The 23,888-nt window shown below is 38.3% G+C and overlaps 1 protein-coding gene across 2 annotated transcripts in view; it reads left to right on the top strand.

Moving 5' to 3' along the window:
- LOC103151714 (X-linked interleukin-1 receptor accessory protein-like 2) overlaps positions 1-23,888 on the top strand; it is a 327,216-nt gene that overhangs the window by 47,852 nt on the left and 255,476 nt on the right. For both annotated transcript variants that reach the window (XM_007571906.2, XM_016681702.1), the window contains one exon: positions 20,927-21,035. In XM_007571906.2, the coding sequence (XP_007571968.2) occupies positions 20,948-21,035 (88 nt within the window). In that variant the 5' untranslated portion in view covers positions 20,927-20,947. The remainder of the gene's footprint in view (positions 1-20,926; positions 21,036-23,888) is intronic.

Genomic DNA, 23,888 nt, shown 5'->3' with positions numbered 1-23,888 from the left:
AAAAAAATGCTACTTACTCACACCGTCAATTGTGGCATTCTGGTTATTTCTCATTCTTCATTTCAAAAGCAAAAGATGAGGGTTTTCCCCATGAAAGTGTTTTGCTGTTTCAAGTTTTTGATGCAGCGAGAAGGAAAAAGCAAACGTTTCAAAAGACCGCCGCACAGACAGTTTCTGCGCTTTGAATTTAGCAGAGCTTACAGCGGAGGTTTCCTGGCAGCTGAGGTTCTTTTTAACTGATGGCAAAAACAAAAACAAAATCAAAACTAAACAATCAAATATTTACCCTGTTTTCATTAATCCATGTTTTCTCTGTGCAGATTTGAAAGAGATGGCGTAAGACAAAACATCAATAAACAAAAGAAAAAATAAGATGGAAAATGGAAATAAAAATCAGTCCATGTTGAGTTTTAGATTTGCTGAGTTCTCCAGATTTCTTCTGGAGAATATCTTAAAGGGGAAGTTCAGATTTTATGAAATGGGTTCTGGTCCGGTGATATATGGTGTATTTAAAGGGGCAGTATTAAGCAAGATAGACCTTTTTTTGTTTTACGTCATGTTATTATGTCATTCTCTCATAAACATACGTGGAGTGTTGCTTTGAATTTTTTAAGCATGTTTGAGAAATCCTTTAATCTCCATGGCAACCATTCAACTGTGCAAAACCTCTGGCTGGACCTAGCTCCACCTTCAAGGACGAAGCTCCTCCTCAGAGCTGCAGTTTCCAGGCTTCTGAGACTTCCAAGACTACCCCACTCTGCTCCTTCAGACTAGCCAGCAGTAATTAGCAAACACCTGATGGAACTGAGCATCAGCTGAGCTCATTATAGGAGCTACTTCTCAGTGAAACACTGGTAACAACATTGAAAAACATTGTTAAAGGGTTAATAGAGGGTTGTGATGACTGCTTGAAGGCAGAGCTTTAGAAAAAGCAGGAGTTTCTTAAAGAGACAGAGGCCCAATTTCAAGGTATTAAATTACAAAGTCAAATTTCTTTTCATGTTTCTTATCAGGCCATTACTTGATTCTGATATAAAATGTTGCTATGCGCCTGCAAAATTCATAATATTGCCTCTTTAGTGGGAGGCATAAAGGATTTCCAGTCAGTTACTGTCCAGACTAATATAGTCAAATTTGTAGAACATTTAAAGAATATAAAATAGAAATAATATCAATGCTGCTGGACTGCAGTGAAACCAAAGTGAAAAACTCTGAAATATTAGGCCATCTTACTTAAAGCTGCTGTATGTAACTATGAAACTATCACTATGTCGTGACAGCATAATATGAAACCGATCATCTGAAAAGATTAAACTCCTCTGTCTTTTCCCAGTGCTAACTAGAAACAACCAATCAGAGCCAGGAGGTGGGTCTTAGCGCTGTCAGTCATGCCCATGCGTGTGCTGTTCACCCCTTGGTCATCAATGATGGTAGATAAACACATTTTCCTAATCTTTTCCTCCTTAACATTTGGTGAACCAGTGGAAGTTGTAACCTGTTTCCTATTCGTCCATGTCTCCTGGTGTGGCCTTCGCCGGTTGTAGGAAAACTCGGTTTGGATCGTAACTCCTCCAACTCTTCCACCAGAAACGTTCAACACAACACGGCTTCTGAAAACTCTCTTAAAGCATTTCTGTAAAGGCCTGACTCACCGTAGAGGAAGTTAGGAATTCATTAAGCGTCTCCAACACAACACCCCAACTTTTCTTAACAACCTGCCACAGAACAAGATTCAAAAACTCCAAGTACATCAGAACGTAAATGCTACTGACTGATAAAAGTAGGAGAGTACTTTAAGAACGACTGGTGCGTCTGCTTTTTTTTGGTCTAACAGGTGATAGTAAGAGCCGCATGCAGATACTCTCATTATCCAGTTCCTGGATTTCAGACCTCTGTTTGACTCTTGTCAAATTAAAAGCATGCAGACGGAGACGTTGGCACAGGGTTTCTTTTTGTGTCAAAGACTGTGGTATTCTTCATCTTATCATGACATTGTACATACATATGCAAATTCTCACAGCCCTCACACACACACCTACATGCACACGCACACACATGCACACACACGCACACACACACACACACACACACACTTGTCAGTGATGAAGAAATGTGCAAGTTGTTGTGTTTTTGCCACAAATCTGGTAGAAAATGAGAGCGTTCTGTCATTTAGAGAGCTGCTTTCAGATCAAATCTCAAGGTAAGATGGAGAGAGGCACGAAGTCAGAATACCTGGTAATAACAGCTGCTAGCTAAAATCGTATTGAAGTAATGATAGTGAGTATTGAAGGTTTGAAGTTGTATTGTACATGAGGATTTTATTCCTGGATGTCAATGCGATCACTTTTCGTTTTCAGAAGCTCCGTTACTTTGTGGTTTGTTGACATTCTCGGCTCTCGGTTGCCCAGGTGTTGGTTCCGTTGACATTTCAACATGTTGGCAACATTTCCGGATGTCTTTTTAGAGTTTTCACCGTCAATGTTCACGTTTGGTTTTGCAACTTTTCCACCACAAATGATAGAGACGAGACGAGAGCTAACACTGATTCCTTCTTATATCCAGTGTCATAAAATCTGACATTAAGCATTTTATCACTTCCCTTCCTGAAATGACAATGTGAATTATGTTGGAAGTGTTGTACTTCCTCTTGCTAACCAGTTTAGCTTTGGCATGTGCATCAGAATGTAACTGTAAGAAATTTTACACCGAGACATTTTTGGAACCAGTTTTGTCGTTGCAGATCAGGTCAGTTCACGATTTGGTTCTCCTGTAATTTCTGAAGTGAAAGGTTGTTAGTTATTTTTGCATAGAAGAAATTGTTAAGACCTCATATCTGAACCTGAAGTCAAAGTTCAGGTGCTACTGAAAATGTTTTTCTCATCTTTTGTTTAAAATAAAATGAATTTTATCTTGTAAGTTATGAGTTGCGTGACAAATACATCCGGCAGTATCTGCATTTTTATTCTGCCAAAGTAAAAAACAACAAAAAAAGAAACAATTTAACAAAAAAAAAGAAGATGTAAGAAATTAAAATCACATGTGAAGATCTTTGTTCAAGCCATAAGTCATTACAAACCATTCTACGCCATCATCCTCCAACTACTTCCTGTCTTTTTCTTCTTCGTGGGTTGCACCAGCGGCAACGTCTGGTTGTTGATCATGTGACTCGTATGATGCAAAAAAATGTTTCCATTGCAGTTTTGTAAAATAATCCAACGGGGATACAAAACCCCCACCTCATCGTAGCGCCAAAATTAATCAAAAAATGTATTTTTAGAATGTCAAATTGCAATTTATTTATGGTTTATACTGTATAATTATACAGTATAAGGAAGCGCAGCTTCTACTACGGACAACACAGTCCGCTCTGCTTCAGGGTATCACAAGATATTTTGTCCAAGTTGCCTGTAGGGAATGACTTCCAACTTCTACTCCAAGCAACAAAATCAACAAGTTTGGAAGACTTTCTGCTGTTAGAGGCACGTCTCAAGTCTGGTTTTGATCCCAGCTCTTCGCATCTTCCCACACAAGCAGAATCCAGCTTCGCCGCGTCTTAAAGTCTCGCAAAGTTTTGGCGAAGGTTCTCTGCGCTGAATCCAAATGTTCCCCCGTTCGGTGTTGTGTGTGAACTGTGTGTGGATGCATGTGTTTGTCAGCGTGGTGGGCCGACTCAGCGTGGCTGGTGCTGTGTGTGGGCGGAAAGGCAGACAGCGCCCTGCCCTCCACCTGACAGCCGGCTCCCAGAGAGAAGGGAAGATATGAAGGAGGGAGGGAGGGAAGGAGAGACGGAGTGATAGTAGGACAGAGGAAGACTTGAAAATATTATGACAGGGTTTAGCTTGCTGTCTACTATTCTTTTTTGTTTTTTTGTATCTTCAGACTTTATTCAACTCTTTTATTTCCATTATATGTTTAATAAATGATGAGTGAAACAGAGAAGGTTCTTTCTCATTGATCATTAAGTCTTACGTTTAACGTCGTCTGGGTGTAATGCATTCCTCTACCCACCGGGTGGCAGTAATGATAAAAAGCCTTCAGTTGCAAGTTGTGGAGGTGAAAATAGCAGATTCTGCATCCTAGAGATGAATCTGCTGATCAAACCTGCTACTGGGAACTGGTAAGGAAGAGTCGGTAATAATGCTGTCAATCGATTAAAAATGGAATCAGATTAAGCACTCGAACAAACTTCATAAGCTTGGTTGAAGTTCCTCCTGCTGAACTTCTACCAACTAAAATGGAAGCAATTATCGGATTTTTGTAAAATTACATGTGAATAAGTTTGTTCACGCAGTAGGTCATTAAAAAAACTTCCTGCAGTAGTTTGAGGAGCCGTCTTCTTCTTCGTGGTTTGCGCCAGCGGCAATGTCCGGTTGTTGATCATGATGCGAAAAACAGTGTTTCTGTTGAAGTGTTGCTAAATAAACTGATTTCTATTCGGACAGAAAAAAACGACATCATCCTAGCAGACTTTATTCGGTAAAACTTTTTATCAATAACCAAGAGTTTATTTTGAAATTCATTTTCGGAACGTCAAATTTGCGCAGTTATATGGTCAAGTTACACTGGTCAACAGACAAAATATTCTGGGGTTTTTCGACTGTTTTAGGGTCATGTTGATGAGCTGAATCCAAAAACAACATTGGTTTTGCTCCATTGGGTCGACTTTCTGAACTATGGAACAACATGAGCATCAAAATGCACGACTTGTTCTCATATCTGAATCAATGAGTGACGAGCAGGAAGAGAGACTCCTGCTCTCTTTCTGCTCGGAAACTTTACATGAACTTACCCTGATCAGTGTTTATTATTCAGTTTACAGAAATTCAAGTTTGTAACATTCAATTAATACACTCTGCTAGGAAACCATTTTTTTCTCCTAAAACCCTTTTTGGATTAGAAATATTAACAGAAATGAACTGATAATGTTACAAAAATGACATCAGTTTATTTCTCTAAATCAAATTAGAATAAAAACCTGACCTGATTGAGAGAAATGGATATTGTTTTTGGATTCATCGGAGCAAAATAGTCCTAATTCAGTTGAAAAAAAAACCCATAAACAACTTCCAAAAACTATTTTTTTATAACCCAGCGTTATTGACAAAAATAGAAACCTTTTCCAGTCGTATGAATTGTTTTGCAATGTACTTAGGCTAGGAGGATTTTGAAGCTTAACGGTAAAACTGAAACAGAAATGTTCAGTATGACTCAAAAAAACAGATGATCTCTTATTTACATACGTATCATAAACATTATTATTTTTAACCTGCAGACAGAAAACAGAGCATATGGTTCTGTGGTGAGTTACCGGCGGTGGGAGGGAAATATGGCGGGACAGATGGAAAACAGGGGGCAGAAAGACGCTGCATTCTGTCTCCACAGCCCGTATTGGATCACTGTGATCCCAGTTTGGCTCTGATCGATGGGATAATTATAAATATGGCTTAGAGATATTTTCATAAGGTGGCTTCAGTCACACTCAGCCAAAACGCATCCCGCTGAACAAGGGACACTGAGCTCTACAAAAACGCAACCGCAGTCTGAAATCTGGACTGGATACACTGTCGATGCCAAAACCAAACGACAACAACGCTCACACATATGGAAGTGAACCGTCAAAACATAAAGGACGTCACAGACGCTCCACTTCAAGTTACACAATTTGGCATTTCCACAGTGGACCGGTGTTCTGCCAGGACGTCTGATGTCAAAACACAGACCGACGCTGCACCCCGTCTGTTTTCATGCACTGTCATCACGTAAAGATCTGGGAATCTTTTTGTTTTTTGTTTGGAAAAAAAAGAAAAGAAAAAAAAACCAAGAGAACATAGTGAAATTTTAGCTGAATAAACATCTCAAAGATCCACATCCACCTGCTTTTTGAGAAAACCTGGCGAAGATCTGGGGAGTTCTGTAACCACGGCTCCAACATTTCTGATCAATAAGTCACTTCAGGATCAAACTTTCCGTCTCACACACACTCATCCAGGGACACACACAGATGGTCACCAGTTTGAGCTGAAATCGTTGAAGTTAACTCTTTCCGGATGTGTTGATCCCACTTTTTATTCATGGTCGCTTTCACCTCGTCTTCTTCAAAACAGTTGATTTTACAAATGTCTCGATCAGTCAAAGTCATTTTCTGTGTCTGATTGTGTTTCCTGCAGTCTTTCCTCTGGGCTGTTCGTGGTGTTTGGACTGTTTTTCCAGTCATGACTTTTTCTTTTTTAATGCTTAGTGAACACTGGCTGCGTTTCTATTTGACATTATGAAAAGAAATTTGCTCAACACAAGAATACCAACTTTGAAAATAACTCTTGTTGTTCTATATAGACAGGGATCAGAACCAAAGATAAAGTTTTCCAATAATACAGAATTTAAATAAGTAAAATGTTTATCTTTTTATGACTCGTTTTATGTCTCTTAAATTCACAAGACAAATTGAATATAGAGGAAAAATAAAACGGCATGCCTTGGTTCAAGTACATGAAGTACTGAAGGGTTTATTTTCAGGTACAAAATGATCCTAGACAGGAATAAAAAGTTATTGCGTAGTCAGTGGAGTACTGGTTGCAATTTTCTTTGTGTTTTTAGATAATTGCACATGAAAGACTGTCTGACACATTGTCAGGATAGTAAACGGTCAGATCTTCTTTTTTCTTCCCTTTCATCTATCAACAGCTTTTAAAAGGACGGCAGCCATATTGGATTTTAAGGTCGGTGTTGTTGGAAAACCTGCATCCTTCACACTTACACTGCAAAAACACAAAATCTTAAGTTATTTTGGTTTAGTTTCCAGTGGAAATATCTTAGAATACTTGAAATAAGACAAAATCAACTCATAAGTAACTTTTCAGCAAGAAAGAGAAACTTGTTTAAGTCAATAAAATAATTCCTTAATGCTAATGAAGAAATTTTGCTTCTACTGGCAGATTATTTCCCTTTAACATGGGAAAAATGTCTTGTAATAAGTGATATAATCTACCAGTGGTAGACCATAAATTTTAAGGAATTATTCTCTGAAAACAAGCTTCTATTTCTTGCTGAAAAGTTACTTGTACTTTTATTTTTTGTCTTATTTTAAATGTAGTAAGATATTTGCACTAGAAACTAGACAAAAAATTATTTGATAAGTTTTTGTATTTTTACAGTATCGGGAGACATTTTTGTTAATTTGTTCATGTTTGAATTTAGAAATGACAGTAAACCGGAACCCATCATTTGAGCTTTTATTTTGAAATGACAGCTACTGTGGTGGTTTTTGGGGAAACGTGGTATTTACCGAGTTTGTGCTTATTTAAAACAAACAAATAAATCAAAGGGTTCCAGAACCCTTTTACTTCTCAATAAGCAACAGTAACTTAAAACATTTACTTCCTTCCCAAAGGTTTTGCGAGTTTTAAACGAAAAGCTGTTTAAAAATGAAAAGCAACAATTTAAATGTCCTCCTTGTTCCATTTTGTGACACATTTTGTGCCGGCTTACCTCGGACATGGCCGGGCGTACCGTTAGTCGTTAGGTGAAGGCGTGCGGCGCCGTACTGTAACCCTTCCTCACCGCTAAATGCTTCTGCTAAACAGCGTGATGGTGAGGAAACGGGGTTCTGCTGAGAGCAATTAGATCGCTCACTGAACAGGTGGTGCTGCATTCATTAACACACTCCCGTGCAGAGCGACACTCCGCGTTAGCAGTCGTTTAATCGTATTTCTGTCCTGCAGCCTTTTATTTCTACATTCTGACGCTTGTTTTTTGCAGTCATGTTTTTTTGTAGTTTATGGTATTACCGCATGTTTACGCAGCAGTTAGCACCCCCTGCTCTGTTTCCACGGGAGCAAATAACTTGTGCACGTTGGTTACTGATTTATAATTTAGCGTCCCCCTTTTTGCACCAACATGGGAAGACCCCAGGAGGCTCGTCTCCTGCGTGGTGAATGGAAGACAGCTGGCTCCTCTGAAGCCGTCGGCTTGATATTAATAACCATGAGGAGAACATCACACGTGTCACGTTTCTACGCTGCCAGTCGGCTTGAATCGATCCGTCAGGTTGATGTCGGTACGGCAGCAGCGGCGGCTCGTTCCCCCCTCAATCTGAAGCCGCAGTTTGAACAGGTGATGATTAACAGGAATACAGTGAAAACTGTACAAATGTGGAACTTTTAGCATAAGAAGATGCTCATTAATCACTGCCAGAGGCCACCTCAGAGCTCCTTAAAGGGCCAGGGTCATGGGTTTTCCAGCCATATGGTGCCTGTTTACAGCACAATCAATTTCTTTTAAGTCATATTTGATATATATATTACATTTTTATAACAACTGAAGGTAACAGTTCATTGACTATGCTAATAAATTAAATTATGAGTATGGAATATACATAGTACTGCCCTTTAATTAAATGGTTGAAAGCCAAGACCCCCATAAAAAGTACCTGGATACATAAAGCACACAACTACCTGATTTAAATGAAAGTTTAAACAGCATGAAGGGCAAAAAATCATGGGAAGATGAAACTCTCTCCAAGGCTAAAGGGGAGGATCTGTGGAGTAGATCATGTGGAAACATTAAATTAAGGGGAGGCAGCCATTTTGATGTATGGAATTCGGAGTTCACCCGCGGGATTTACAATCTGCTCAAACGGCAAGAACAAAACGGTCCGAATGTTCCTACTCTGCTCGTCTTTGAACTATCCAGTCACTCTCACTCCGCACTTACACGCTCAACCTTGAAACCACCTATAAAACCAAATTATTATGTCAGAACAACCAGGCCCGGCTGCCTCCTCACTCCCCAGCTTTAGCTGTCAGCCTTTTCGATCAAAATGAAGAGTTTGACTCGGTGAGAAATGTGATCAGCGTTGCCCTGCGTGGCAGCTGCCCCCCTTAATGGCTGGAGTTTAGTGAGAAGGCTGTGATAAAGCAGTGGCAACCCTGAAGCTGCCGCTTGCTACGTTGATGATGGATGTCAGTGAGAGCAGCAAGGCTCATTCAACTTTACGGGGACGCAAAACGGAAATGCAGTGGAAGTAAAAGGCGGCTTACTAGACCTTGAAGTGAATGGGACCCAGCAAAAAAAAAAAAAAAAGGGTTATGTTGATTGCCGGTCCTGTAAGTCACTATGAAGGCAATGAGGCGGAATGTAAACCTTCACCATTGGGCTTTGGTGAAAGATGTAATAGGTGCATCTGTCCTTCTGTCCTTGTGTCCTGAAGGTAGTTAAAAGCTCAGGATGGTGCAGCAACATTAACTTGACATGGGAGGAATCACAAATAATTTATCAGCAAATTTTCTAACCATCTAAAATCGCATCTTACAATTGCTTGGCGTTGCTTTGGCCTAGGAAGACACTTCTATCCTCTACGTCTGATACTGCAGCACATAAATCAGAGTGCCAAAAAATTACAAATTTACGTGGTATCATTTGTTGCGTCAACAGAATATTTTCCATATTTGACCTTTTGTTTTGGTTTTTGTTTTGTTTTTCAACTCTCCCACAATCTTAAGAGATGGGGTCATTTAGACACCACGAGTTTTCTTCTGTGTGTACAGTCTGGCACGGTCTCACTGAACCCATGTGACCTTTTCCAAGTTTTTTGTATTGCGGTGTGTGTATGTTGTGTGTGTGTGTGTGTGTGTGTGTGTTGGAAATTGACACTCTGACCGTGACATTTGCTGCTCTCCTCCTGAGCATCATACTAAGAAGGGTTAAGAGACTGAAAAATCTGAAGGCCATCTGCTATTTTAGACAGATTACAATTCACTCTTCACTACACTGGCCGCAGACGCACCAACTTGGTCAACTTTACGCACAGATCAATTAAAAATTTTAAGATAATTAATCAATCAAAAATAAAAAAAAAATCTCGTCTGTATGTCATGTCTTACCTGGACACTGAACTGATTGCATCTCGCTGATCGGAGGCTAACAACACGTTGAAGCGTTACGGACGCGACGCCTTGGAGCGCATTTGGTTCTGAGGTGGACCAGGAGGATTTTATGAGGCTGTGCCTTCAGACGCCACCAGGTGAATCCTTCATAATTTAAGTGGAGTCGTTTCATTTCAGTTTTCATTAGTAGTTGTTGCGACTAGAGTGGTTTCACCGTGCATTTTCAGATTGCTGTATTCTGAAAATAAAATATCTGTACCCTTTCACCCTGCTGGATTGTTAAAATTAATAACAGAGAGACTAAATAGTTGTCTTCTGGAGAAGCTTATTTCCCTTTTGTTAAAAACTGTGTTCTCCTCCAGGTTTTGTGAAGCCTCGACCGTAAACCACAGGGCATCTCCGTGCTTATATTGTGAGAGCCTTTGTGCTGTCAGTGGGAGATGAAATCAGGGTTCTGGCATTAGAAGAGGTGTGCATAATTGCACAGAGCTTGATGAGAGCGCACCATGCAGCTGGAGCATTCAGAGAGGAAAAAGTTTGTGGATTCCGACGTTCCCAATCAGCATGTGGTTCATTTCTGCCTCGCAATACAACAAGATGGAGACGTTGTGTAATATGTCCTCAGCGATCCCTAAAAACTGATGCTGATGTGCTTATTTACACTTAGCGGTGATGTTTAACTCTGTTAGCGTTTCCGTCACATTACCACAATCGTATATTTGTGTCATTAAAGCCTCTGCAATCAAATTACAGTGGAAGGATGTGTTTGATGTTTAACTATCAGTTTTCATGGAAACCTATAGTGGATGAGAAGGACTTGGAATTTTGTCACAATATTTTGTGGTGTTGTGATAACAATAAAAATGAAGATTTTTTTTTTCTTTTAGGTACCTTTATGCATTTCCATTACAAATATACGCTAATCTTTGTTTATAATGTATAGAAAAAAAACAATTTTGCAAATGTGGTGTTTGCATTATATGAGAAATGCAAGAAAAGCACGTAGATAAGTTTGTTCGATCAGTCATTAAAACACACGCTGCGCTGTCGCCCTCCTGTCACTTCCTGTTGTTGTCTTTGTCCAGTTGTTGATCATGTGAGGTGTGTGATGAGAAAAGTGTTTCCATTGCAAAATAAATCAATTTTGATCAAACCCCCCCAAAACAAAAGACCTCATCATGGTGCAAAAACATTTTTATCATAAAACCTGAACCTTTTGTTTTGAAATTGGCACATTTCCAATTAATGGCATGTTAAATTGAAATGAGGGATTTAATTTCATAATTTCAGTTTGCGGAGTTGGTCAATGAACTGCGCATATTGTTACTGCATGGCACATCACTCATATGTTGTTCCTGAAAAACATTCCCATTTGAATTAAGCTTCTTCTTAAAGACAGTGATTTGTATCAATAAACTTTATTTAATCGTATTTTCAAACTTCCTGACATTTCTTGATTCTCTCGTTTAACAAATAGTGGAGAAAACAGTAAAAATAACGTTTCCGATAAAACACCATCAGTTATGCCTTTTATTTAACATTGATTTAACATCGATAAATTGAAAGTCTTATCGTAATAAATTTTTCACAACACAAATTAAACATCTACACTGGGTAGTTGGACAAAACCCACTTATTGTTAAGATTGTCCTATAAGAAACTTAAAAAACATTATTTTAAGCTAAACTGTTTCTCCTTTAACTGCCATTTTAACAAAATTATTAAACATAAAATGTTGGTTTAAAACTCTGCAGGGCAATCTTTTTCAGTGATACATAAGAGTCATTGACTGTCTATCATAAGGCCTTGTTTCAAGCATTTTGATTGGTCTCTGAACCGAATCTGTTAATCTGGACGCTTTTTAGCTGTTTAAAAAGCAAGATAAAGACAAGTTGTCCAGCTGAACAGAAACAAAACTGAAGTTATAATCTTTGGACCTACAGAGGTTTGATTTTAGCTGCAGTTATAACAGCTAGAAACCGGCGATCACAGGGCCAAAGTTTGACTGTAGCCGTGAGTCAGACCTGAGCATTTAGAGTCACATAAAGACGGTTATAAAATCAGCCTTCTGTCACCTGAAGAACATTTCCAGGATTAAAACGAATCCACTTCACAATTATCCACTACTTTTTGCTGGTCTACCACATAAAATCCCTATGCAACATATTGAAGTTTCTGGCTTTAATGTGGAAAAAAATCTAGAAAAAGAAAATCCAAGAAAGTTGATGTTTAGTTGTTCTTAATAATGACCACAGATTTCCTCTGTAGCCACAAAATCATTAGCACAAGTGCATTTTGGTTGAGTCAGTGGGACAGAAAAAGGCTGCAGGCTGTCTTTTAATATGGGCAGAGTGGCATAGGTGGCCTAATGGCTCACTGCTGGTTTTCTGGGGACAAGAATAGCCTGCTATCAGAACGTGTGAGTGTGTTGGACAGTGGTCTGGACTTGTGTGTGTGTGCGCACGTGTGTGTAGACATTTTAGTAGGTAGGCACGAAAACAGTTCTGAAAATTTGTCTCTCACTAAAACCATATATAAAAAGTACCTTTTGGGATAAACAGATTTAATACCAACTTTATTCTCTCAAATGTTGTAAAAAAGAAAAACAAAAACTTTAAAAACAGTTTATTATTTTGAATCCTCCTTACCTTTACCCAGCTACCCTTCCTTGTAGTCCTGGCATACTTTGTCCTGGCAGGACTACAAACCCAGACATTATGTTGACCTAAAATCAGTGTTCTCAGCTTTTTACTTGTTTTCATAACCAACTATAGTATCCTGCAGATGTTTTTTTTTAAATATATTTTACCATATATTAGCTTCTTCTTTTACCCCTCCAACTCTCTACACATACATATGCACGGCATCAGCTTCCATTCGCAGACCGGTCTGTGTTCATGGTGGATCATACATCAAACGAGCCGCCGGTGCTCCCGTGTCTGAGTGTGTGTCAGGTCTTTATGTGTGAAAGACAGGAGGCTGAGAGCGGTGCGCGGGTCTGCGCGCGGCGCGGCGCAGCTCTGCTGAGGGGGCGACAAGCCAAGATAAGATAAAGAGAGCGCAGCGTTTAGTAATGAGGCGGCTGGTGTGAGACGAACGGCGTCAGAGGAAAACCGGAGCCTCTGGTCTGGATAAAGGACGGCTTGATAAGCAAGATGGAGCAAAACATAAATTAAAAAAACACACTTACAGTGTGTTAAAGATAGTATGGCAAAGTTGTTTGTTTTTTTTTGGAGGGGGGGAGGTGGTTTAAAACTTCTGTCTTAAGTTAAAAGAAAAACTCTGATGACAGCCAAAATATTCCTGTGTGATTAAATTGAGATTACACCCACATGTTGAATCATTTGCTGCGCTGCTTTGTAATTATCAAGAGAATTTAAAGAAGCTTTTGAAATGTTGGGGAGATGAAATTAAACCTGAAGTAGTTTAAGGCTGCAGTATACATATAAAAAAATACATATATTTTTTTACATATTTTTACATGTGACAGTATAATATGAGAGATAATTTGTAAAAAAAAAAAATCTAGTTCCCTTCACTTTCTCCCAGTACTAACTAGACACAAACAATCGGAGCCAGGAGGCGGGGCCTAAGCGTTGCCAGTCATGCCTGCCGCTACATGAAGCTCTTTTCTACAATACGACTTCTTATTGTCGAGCTAATGTTGTTAGCATAGCCACCGATGATGATAGACAGTTTAACTCGAACGATGAGTTGTTTCTGTCACTAGCACATTTAGCAGTGTGTTTTTGAGATTGATTGATGGCGCTAAGACCCGCCTGCTTTCTCTGATTGGTCGTTTTTGGTCATAAGATGTGTGTTTATTCAGATGGCAGTAGCAACACAGAGAGGAGTGTCTTTTCACAGATTACCTGTCTCATATTATATTGTCTATATGTGATGATGTTTTAAGCAAATGTTTAAAAACTACTTCTTTTTTTATAAATATTTTTTAGAAAAGTTACGTACTGCAGCTTTAAGCCAGAAAAAAATCTGGTTTCAGTTTATCTTCTGTTTCATGGTATGTTCATACCCATAAAGTCCTTTTCCAAACCAGACTTTGACATTTTTTATTTGGTACGCTTCACGTTCACATTGTACTTTTTCCAAGTGAGCTACAGTTTGTAAACAAACCCAAACGGCTGACGATCATTGCTCCCATTGGACAGAAATGACAGCACACACCTGGAAGGAAAACAAACATGGACTTCCTGCGTGCTTCATAATTAATGACCGCTCACAGGAGAGCTGGGACAAAAAAAATGCTGTTGTTAATCAACATTCTTTCAGAAAAATTGGAGTTAAAATCTGTGTTACGAGACCAAAGCTGTACAAACAAAGAACATCCATCTGCTCCGAGTTTCTGACAGGTTCATGTTTCACAACAACAATCCCTCTTTGCAATGTTTGCTCATTTTCTAGAAAAATCCATTTTGAAGAAATGTGTTTTGTCAGGTTTTTCATATTTCACTGAAGCTTATTTACTTATCTGAGTTCCAGGTGTTTTGTAAGTCACAAAGCATCATTCCCCTCCTTCATTCTAATTTGATGCATCAAATCAAATCCTGCTGAGAGAAAAATTACTAAATCAGAATCAATCATGGTTTAGATGTAAATCAGTTTTTTTTTTAAATTTACTGCATCTGTGGCAAAATATCTATATCATATAAAGCTTCACCTCCCAGCCCTACAAGCCTTCACAGCAATAGTCTAATATAATCTACTCATAATGTGAATGGGATTATATGACTCCAATAACAATATTCACCAGCAGGAGGTCACTGAAAGTTATTTTGGTTTGATCAGAGGCCAGAATTTCCCAAATGCCATAAACGTGAATGGACGGAAATGAGAATAAACCCGCAGGGAAAACAGGTAGAAATATTAATATAATACATTTCCAGAAATGAAATGCAGTAAAATCAAGTCATATTTGAGCATCCTTTTCAAATACTGATTTGAAAAGAGTGAAAAAAGCTTTATTACTATGAGATATTAACAGCTCTGCAGTATAAAATACAGTTTTTGGAATATTATAAATTGCACATGAAATGACAGTAATATTTTAAGTAATAAACATTCAAAGGAGAGGGTAAACTATGATCTCTTCCTATTTATAAGAATTCTGGCAATATACCTTTATTCTACTCTCAGATTCTGGATTAATCAAACATGTGCTTACAGTAGGTAAAATTATTAATAATAGTAGCTCTAATAGTATTAAACAGCAATATTCACAATATTGATGCTAATAATGCTACAAAAACAGAAACATAATACTGCTTAAATACAGTAGGCCTTGGTAAGTTAGTAACTTCTGGTTTAAATGTTAGGAATCAAGAAGAGTCAAAGTATCTCATTTTGTTACAATCCAACTAAAGTAATCAATCTCTTTGGAAAATAAATAGTTACTGATGGATAATCTTGAGTCAAACAACGTGAGCTCCACTAACATACCTACCTGTGGCATGAGTTTTCCTTTTCATGTTGTTTTTTTTTGCCAGGAAACATCCAACAGTTCAACCGAGTTTTGAAGTCAGTGAAACCTATAAGAAGCTCTGGTCGTCTCTAGAGACCCATTGGCCCAACCGGCTCAGCACATTCCTCTCATTAGCAGAGAGTGAGGAGAGGTTATGATGAAGTTAGACAGAGAAGGAAACGTTAATGTGCAGCTATGTTATTCTCATTAAATCACCTGGATTAGCTTGGAGTTGATGAATGTTAGAGTGAGGCTCCAACAAGCCGCTCCTCCCAGAAAGAAACATCCGTCACTGAGCTACAGTGTCGGAAGCAACGACTGAAGGCTCAAATTGAGCTAAATTTGGTCTATATACCTTCACTTTATATTAAGATAAATATATTTTGTCGTGTTGTGTTATGGTCCTTAAATTTCTCGCGTTTCCATTCGTACTCCTGACGTGTTTGCAAAATGAAAAAACAACATTTTGCATTCTACGTTTGGTGAGCCACGTTCGATTTTTGGACGGGTCGTGTTTGATACTGGAACTCCTGGATGGTGTTTGTGGTTTAACTTTCGATAAATGTTTAGTTAGAACCTTGGTAGACCATTCGCCACAAGTCACTTACCTAAGTTGACATGTTAATATAACTTATGCCTGTTGATACATTTTTGGTACATACCAAGAATAATTTTCTGCAATTGTGGTCAGAGTCACAGTGGATGGTTAGGTCCTCCCTCCCACCAAATTTACCCTAATATGTATTGAAACACTGTGGGGACCATCTTAGCACTACTGCAAAAGCTAACATCTAGTTTTTCTTATTTCTGCTTATGAAGGTACAGCCAATCAATACCAAGGAAAATTAATACGTAGGGATAGAGGTTCCCATGGATTTGTTGTCAGATTTAAGCTAAAAGTGTTTCTTTGAATGTAGAACGTGTAACGGGTACAGTATAGAACCTCTACTCGTGGTTCAAATGAAAATCAGTGGGTAGAGTTTCCATAAGTTTTTCTATCCTATGCTATACACCTAAGTCTTTCCTAGAACCATGAGTTGAGGTTCCATAGTACATGGCTAAAATACAACATTTTCACTTAACTTAGTTTGATAACAAACACATAAATAATCTGTTTAAACTGTGTCTTTCCTTACCTCCTCTGTTGACTCAAAAACACACTTGTCTAAATGTGAAGACGAGAAAGAAAGCTATGAAATATGTGTATTACCTTCTTATGCGGCCTGGTTTTGCATAGTACTGGGTTGAAGGCTGTTTAAAAGATTATACTTTCAGACATGGTGAGGATTCATTTCCTTGCAATCAACTTTCTTTAATTAGTGATTTCTGGAGGCCTAAAGAAATACAGCATGAAATATTTGCAACGCAATTATAGAAAAACACTGAGCACAACTGCTGCTGACTTGTATCCAAGCTGGCAGTTCATACAGTGTAGAGTAATTTGCTTCTTTTATTACAAGGCCGCAACAAAGGTTTACATTTGCATACAAAGAAGTGCTCATTAAGTCCAACGTTAGAGATTAAGTGAATAAAAAGCAGAAACAGCTGTTTTTTTAGCAGGAGCTAATAAACGCGGTTACGATAACCGTCCAGCACAGATGCAGCCTATAATCTGTGACGATGCCGTGTCAGTCAGTTGCCCCCGCAGCAGGTTGTTAGTGGTGTGTGACACGCCACAGAATATCATCACTAAGGCTGGATGTTTCGATTTAAATAACAATTCTGTCAATACCCAGGTGAGTACTAGGAGAAGATCGCTACAAGCTTGAAAAGATCGATCACTTTTTACAGTTTCTCTCTCCATTTGCCCAGCAAATTACTTTAGTTTCCTCAGAGTTCATGCCAGGTGACAGGAATTCAAAGGTCAAATATTAAGAGCTTATATGTTCAGTTTGAGAGCAGGATTTCATAACTTAGTAATGTTTTGAACTCAAAATGTCTGGTGCCTTTAATCCCCATATAACCGCAGTTATTATCTATTCAGGCAGCAGCTGAAAAGAAAATCTTACTGGAACTCCAAAACATACACTTATGTAAAGGTGTATACCTCATATTTAAAATATGAATATGACTGAATATTAACCATTAAAGTAAATACAGTATTTCTATTCAGGTTACATGCGTATTACTGTTACAGATTTATCCAAATAAAAAAAATTGTGTGTTATAGACATGTTGCATTTTGCTATGGTGGAACAATCCTGTTCACAAAATGAAACCTAGAGATGAAGGTGTCATTAATGTAGTGCCATGCGCCTCAGCAAAGGGAAAAATAATGCAGAAAAAACATTAAAAATCAACTCAAAACCACTCATATTTTCTCACTGTTGGGTACACTACACACAGACCCGTTACCATAGCAATTGACTGACAACAGCTCTGCTAGTGTATCAGAATTCAGCACACAAACATTTCTCACACAAAGAAGAGAACATTCAGTTTGCTATAGCATCATGTCTTCAGGCTCAATGTGTTTTGTGATTATTAATAAGTGATCGTCTGAACACAGCTGTGGTGGATTAGCTCATTTAAACTCCTGCTCTACTGATGATCTGTCAGAGAGTCGGTGTGTGTGTCGCCTTTTTTCTGTTTTAACTGAACCGAAACACTGAATCCTTCAGCACAGCTACATTAAGATAGTCAAAGTCAAGCTAGCATAACCAACCTGCTTCCCTCGCTAGTTTTTTTTTTTTTTTTTTTTAACTTTTACCTGACCTGTGAAATGTGACGCCCTGGGACCTTATTTAAAGTTGACAATTAGTAGCAAAACGCTGCATCCCTTTTTCTCTTATATATCCCGCTACATCTAAGGTTTAGCGCATTATGTTGACGACTTGACAGCTAAAACCAATGGCAGTCATCGTCAGTAGTATAAGTATTTTTATTCTCCAGCAGAAGGGCAGGATCCAGAGCATCACGTTCCAATGAGTCTATAAAACCTAATGGGGAAATTATTTCTATTCTGCTGCATTGTTTTCTGTTGTTTTTTTTTAAAAATCTAAAATCTTTGTCTTGTATTTTATCATAATCAAATAACTGAAATCAAGTGACCAAATTATTCAATTATATAAATATTTCAAACTGCATCTGTATTGTTGATACTAGCACTGTAAGCACCTTAAATTTTTATGTTATATCTTTGCTAGAAAATAGGTTTGTCTAAGTGTGAAAAAATTTAAAGATTTAAAGTTTTGTTTTCTAATTTCTTTAGACGGTTCAGTTGTTATTTGATTCTCACTTTTCAAGTTAAAAATAAAAGTTTCTGGGGAGCGCAGTTCCATGAAATAAACAGATGGAGCCTGGCTGATAGTGGTGACAACACGCAGAATATTTCATCTTTTTTTTTTTTCCCCATCAGACATTACATTTTGGTCTCTCTGCTTCAGATCCTCATTCTATTATTGAGCTGCCAATAATCAAAAGCACGAAACGGCGTCTCGCGTATCGGCGCCGTCCTGAGCCTTGTCATCAGCTGTCCCACTGTTCATGTGGGCCGAATGAGATTTCAATCAGAATTCAAGCTGACGTCTGAATTCCCTTTTGTCATCATGAAGCGAGCACTGGCACAGCTAATCTTTTATTTTCTCTTCGGTCCTTCCTGTTGAGTGTGTATGTGTGTGTGTAAACACTGCGGTTTGGAGAAGGAGAACATCAGAGTTGGTTTACATGGGTGAATATGAAACTGTGTTTGCGACGGCCTGTAGATGTTCTTGGCTGCTGGTTAAACTCAATAAAGTTTGAGAAAATTCAACTTTTTTCAGCTAAAAGAAACAATATATCACAGCGTCTTCCAAACTTTACTTTATCATCACTCTTTTTTTGGCCATATTTGTGTTGTTTTTAAAACGGAAACCGTTGGATACTCATATTTTTCTTTACAAATGGCTGGTGTCGCTTTTTATGCTTTTCAAACTTAGCTTTATCCTCTTTGCAGAACTCCTCCTACAACATAGCACACAAACCACCTCATTACTTTTTATTTTTTATTTTCAATCTGTGCTGCCAAACAGAGCATCTCTCTAAGTTGAGGCAGGTTTCTCTCTTTTTAAATTCTGTTTTTTCAATTTATTTCAATTTGTGTGACCTTTATTTAGCCCAGTATAGCCATGAAAGCTGAAGTATGTAACTTTTACAACTTTTTTTGTTTATTTTTATTTTTTTACATATGTTAACCTAATGTTGTGACAGCATAAGACAGATAATATGTGGAAAGAGTGGAGCTCCTTTTTCTTCTCCCATTACTAGCTGTAGAAACAGGCCACTAAGTTAGAATCAACCAATCAGAGCCAAGAGGAGGGTCTTAGCGCCATCAGTCACTCCCATGCTCACCTCCTCCCACTTGCTCTTTGCTAAGCTATAGTTCAACACAACACAGCCTGCCATGATTGCTAATGCAAGTTATCATCATTTAGTCTTTTTATTGTTGATTTCATAGAGAAAAGGAAACATGGAAAGTGCAGCCTCCTTCCTTTGAAGAATGTCAGATGTTGTAATTAATGGGTTCTAAAGTGTAGCTAAATTCTGAAAAGGTTCTCAAAATCTTCTGTCAGGTTATTTAATCTGACATATTAGATTAAATAACACATTTTGTTCAGCTCATGTGTGATTACAAATGTATCAGAACATATTGATACATTTTTAAGGTAACTCATGACTTTTAAGGTAATAACATAACTTATTGATAATTCTATCAAATTAACATAGTGATGTGTTTTCAGTCAGTATGCTCTGAATGGAGGAGAAAGTGTTAGTTAAATGTACTTCATTTAAATGTAGGCACGTGAGAATTGGCTCAGTTAGGCCCTAATTGGTAAAACGCTGGCAGCTATTATAGAGTTTGAGATTTGCTACTATGTTTGTATTACATATGGAATTATTATTATTATGGAAAAATGTTTCATTTTGAGCGAATCAAATGAATAATAATTATTTCTCTACATTAGAGGCATCCTCATCACCACACTCAGCGCGGTACCTTCCCAGTTCTTCCAGGCTTCACCAGCACTTCATTTCTTCATCCCTAATGAGTTTTTATGAAAGATGCCATATTTACAAAAAACAACAACAACAACAAAAAAAAAAACATTAATTTGATATAATAATGCTGCTCGCTCTTTGGGAACTTGTTGGGAGACAACATTGGTGTTATTTGCTTTGTGAATACAATGCTTTGCTAAGATCCAGCAGTTCATGGAGTCAAAAAGGTGGAGAAAAATTAGCAATGTCGATATTTCTTAACCTTTTCTGGTTGAGGCACAATTTCTGAAAATTGCTGCAGCAATATCTCTTTTCATTTGGGACACTTTATTATTTCTACTCTTAAATACCAAAGGACTGCTCCACTCTCCATCACATTTATCATCTCAGCCTCTAGAGAAATACACTTAGTAGCAAAATATGTCTTAGAATTTGGAAAGTTTTAAAACTTGGCTCCTGAAACGTGATATCCTGACTAATACTGCGTCCAAGAACACCGATATTGAAAAATCAATTGCGATTTGATGCATTGTGTAGCTCCATTTGAAATGAATGAACACTAACACTCTTTTCTTTGCCCCACTTCCAGGAGCCAGTGGCGAATAGGGAGATGAAGACGTTATCTTTCCTCTCCCTTCTCCTCCTCTTTGCCTCGGGAGCCTGTGACGATGTCAAGTACATCACCAAGAGAAATTCAGGTAGGATTAATAAAAGAATGAAAGCTCTAGTCCTTCTGATCCGTTTCCCCTGAAAAACTTGGGTTTCTCTTCTCTCCTCTTCCTGAAATTTCTCCATCCGCCTTTCATTTCTCACGGATTCTCCGTTTGTCCTCAAACGCCCCGCGGCCGTCTCTCAACATTTGCTACCCAGTCATTCTTTCTCATTCAAATTCTCCAACCTTTCTGTGTCAAATAAATACCACATCTATATTTCCCCTGTAATTTTCCCTGCTCTTGTGCTTTCCGGCGGCTCCCGAAGCGCTTAACTCGATTTAGTGGTTATCTGCTACTTGTTTGCTCCAGCCGGCTTCGCCTTTCCTCGCCATCGCCACTTCAGATATTGTTCCACTTCCAAAACTGTGTCTGGGAGCCCGGACGAGTGTGTGTCCGCTTGTCCTTTTCTGCCTTGGGGTGCGCTTGTGTCGCCAGTTTTGAGTTCCGCTGTCGTCGTTGTTGCTGCGGTTCTGCTCATTTTGTGTGTGTGTGTGAGCCAGCTGATGACAGATCTGCTGATGATCTGTTATTCATAATTGATGTGTTTCATCCGCCTGATTGGCCTGACGGTGGGAGACTCTGATTGGGGTATCGACGTACCACATGGAGTTTCAAGGCGCCGTGTTGTACTGGACGGGGGATAAGGAGAGTTGCCAATGCATTCACAGCTTTACGGGATTCCATTGTTTTTCTTGGGAACAGTAAAATAACTTCTTTTTTTTTTTAAATTAGTGGATCAGTAACATCAAGCTGTGCCAACAGCATCTGTAATTTTCTACTCCCGCTCCCTCTGCCAACCCCTTCAGACAATGCTGAACGCTGAAAATGACTTAGCAGGTTTTAGCAAACTTGTTCATCGAATTAAAGCAATCCAGTTAGAACAGATTCTGCTGTAATCTAATCACATTGCACAGTTTGTGTTGATAATAAGTTAAGAGGATTTAACAGGAAACTTGGCTTCTAGACCTTTCATTGTGGTCTTGATCCTTTTCACGCTAGAGTTGGTGTTTGTCTTAAGATTCAAAGAAAATTACAAAGTGCCCCTAATTTCATAGATTCGCTCTTGTGTTTAGTGAGATTTTGCTTTCATTTTAGGGGTTTGGATTATTGCTAATCATGTTTAAAGAAAGACTTGAAGTGTAACAACAGGAAGCAGTACTTGCCATGCAGACTGAACCTCTGGCTCAATGTCATCACAAATACGGAACAGCCAATGGACTTTCAAATATACAAGTTAAATCTTAGGGATAAAAAAACAACAACAATAAACACTGAGGTTATTTGTGTAGCTTCCCATGAAAACTCAAGGTGAGAAAAACAGTTTAACTGGAAGAAACTTGTCGACTAATCTGCAATGGCTTCACACTCTGTGAAGGACTTTTATATTTGATCAATCAGTTACCATTTCCAAGGCGCCGGATGCCGCCGCTGTGATGACGCTGCTCTTTCTGTGATTCACAAACAGTGTCATTTGCTGCAAAGCACCAGCACCAGCAAATTCAGCCCAGCGGAGAGGTAAAAACACAAAGAGGCTTTAAGGAAAGATGGAGGAGCCATACAAGATTATTAAACATTAAATCCATGCTAAAGCCCGCCTCAAGAAAACAATTCTTCTAACTTCATCGATTTACGTTTTTTACTTTAGATTAGGAATGTGCCAGTTGAAAATGATCGTGATGTAATAACCTTGAGGGTAGTCACGCGGCTCAGTGATGGAGCAGACAGCATCTGCTGAGGCTACGGTCTTAGACGGAGCTCTCCTGGGTTCACTGCCCTGCCCTGGGCTATTTACTGCATCTCTTCCTCTTCTTTCTCTACATAGTTCCTCTCCAGCTACCAATGTAGACAGGCCATTAGTGCCAAAAAATCCCTAAAAATGTTAGATTATATGGATATATAATAACTGAGTAAAATTTCCAGGGCGTCACTGAATTTAAACAAAGCTTTGACTTTATGACTCTGACTTTATGTAATTTATTTAGTTTAAAATGGAAAAGCAACAACTGTTCCTAAAGATGTATGCATTCTTATAGTCATCATGTTTTTACCTTATACATTTTATTACAAATTTGTACATGTTAATTTAATCAAAAATTTAAAAATGTAGTTATTTTTTGCTTTTTTGGTCTCTATAAAATAAGCTGACATTAATCAAGCTAGCCACTATAGCAGCCACCACCTTTAGCTTGCCAGCAATAGCTTTAAAACAGTGCTATCTTAAAACAAATGATCGGTGCTCCATTAGTATCCATGCCACGGACTGTCTGTGCTTGTAACAACCAGAAATACGTTTTTGAAAGCATTGAATTTGTTTTTCATGCAACATAAAAGTACAGGAAGCTTTTATTAACTAGCTAGCAACATTGTAATTGGAATGGAATTTGCTGGTTAATCGACCTAGCTGCTGTAGCGGCTATTCCACCTGTAGCTTGCTAACTACAGCTTCAAAACAGTGCTATCTTGAAATAAATGATTGGTGCTCCATCATGCCATGGACTTCTAGCAACTGGAAATATTTTTTTCAAAACAATGATTTTGTTTTACAAGGAATGTAAAAGTACAGGAAGCTTTTATTAGCTAGCAACAGGTGGATGAGTTGCTGGGCTGTGTTAGCGCCATACAGCTGATAAAAGAAACAACTCGCTCAAGTACTTACTCCAAGATCTCATTACTTTCATCCAATGGAATATTACAATGAAAATCTTTCCTGGATTATCATACCCTGATACCAGTGACTGCCTTTTTTCTGTTCTTTTCTTTTTTACTGTATTAAGCTTCAAACTTCATTTTAAACTCTTATTTAAGTAAAAAAAAAAAATAAATAAATAAATATATATA

The sequence above is a fragment of the Poecilia formosa genome, unplaced genomic scaffold (assembly GCF_000485575.1).
Source record: "Poecilia formosa unplaced genomic scaffold, Poecilia_formosa-5.1.2 Scaffold289, whole genome shotgun sequence".
In the NCBI taxonomy this organism is placed as follows: Eukaryota; Metazoa; Chordata; class Actinopteri; order Cyprinodontiformes; family Poeciliidae; genus Poecilia; species Poecilia formosa.
Note: the sequence above shows the minus strand (reverse complement) of the source record. Positions and strands in the feature narration are given on the sequence as shown.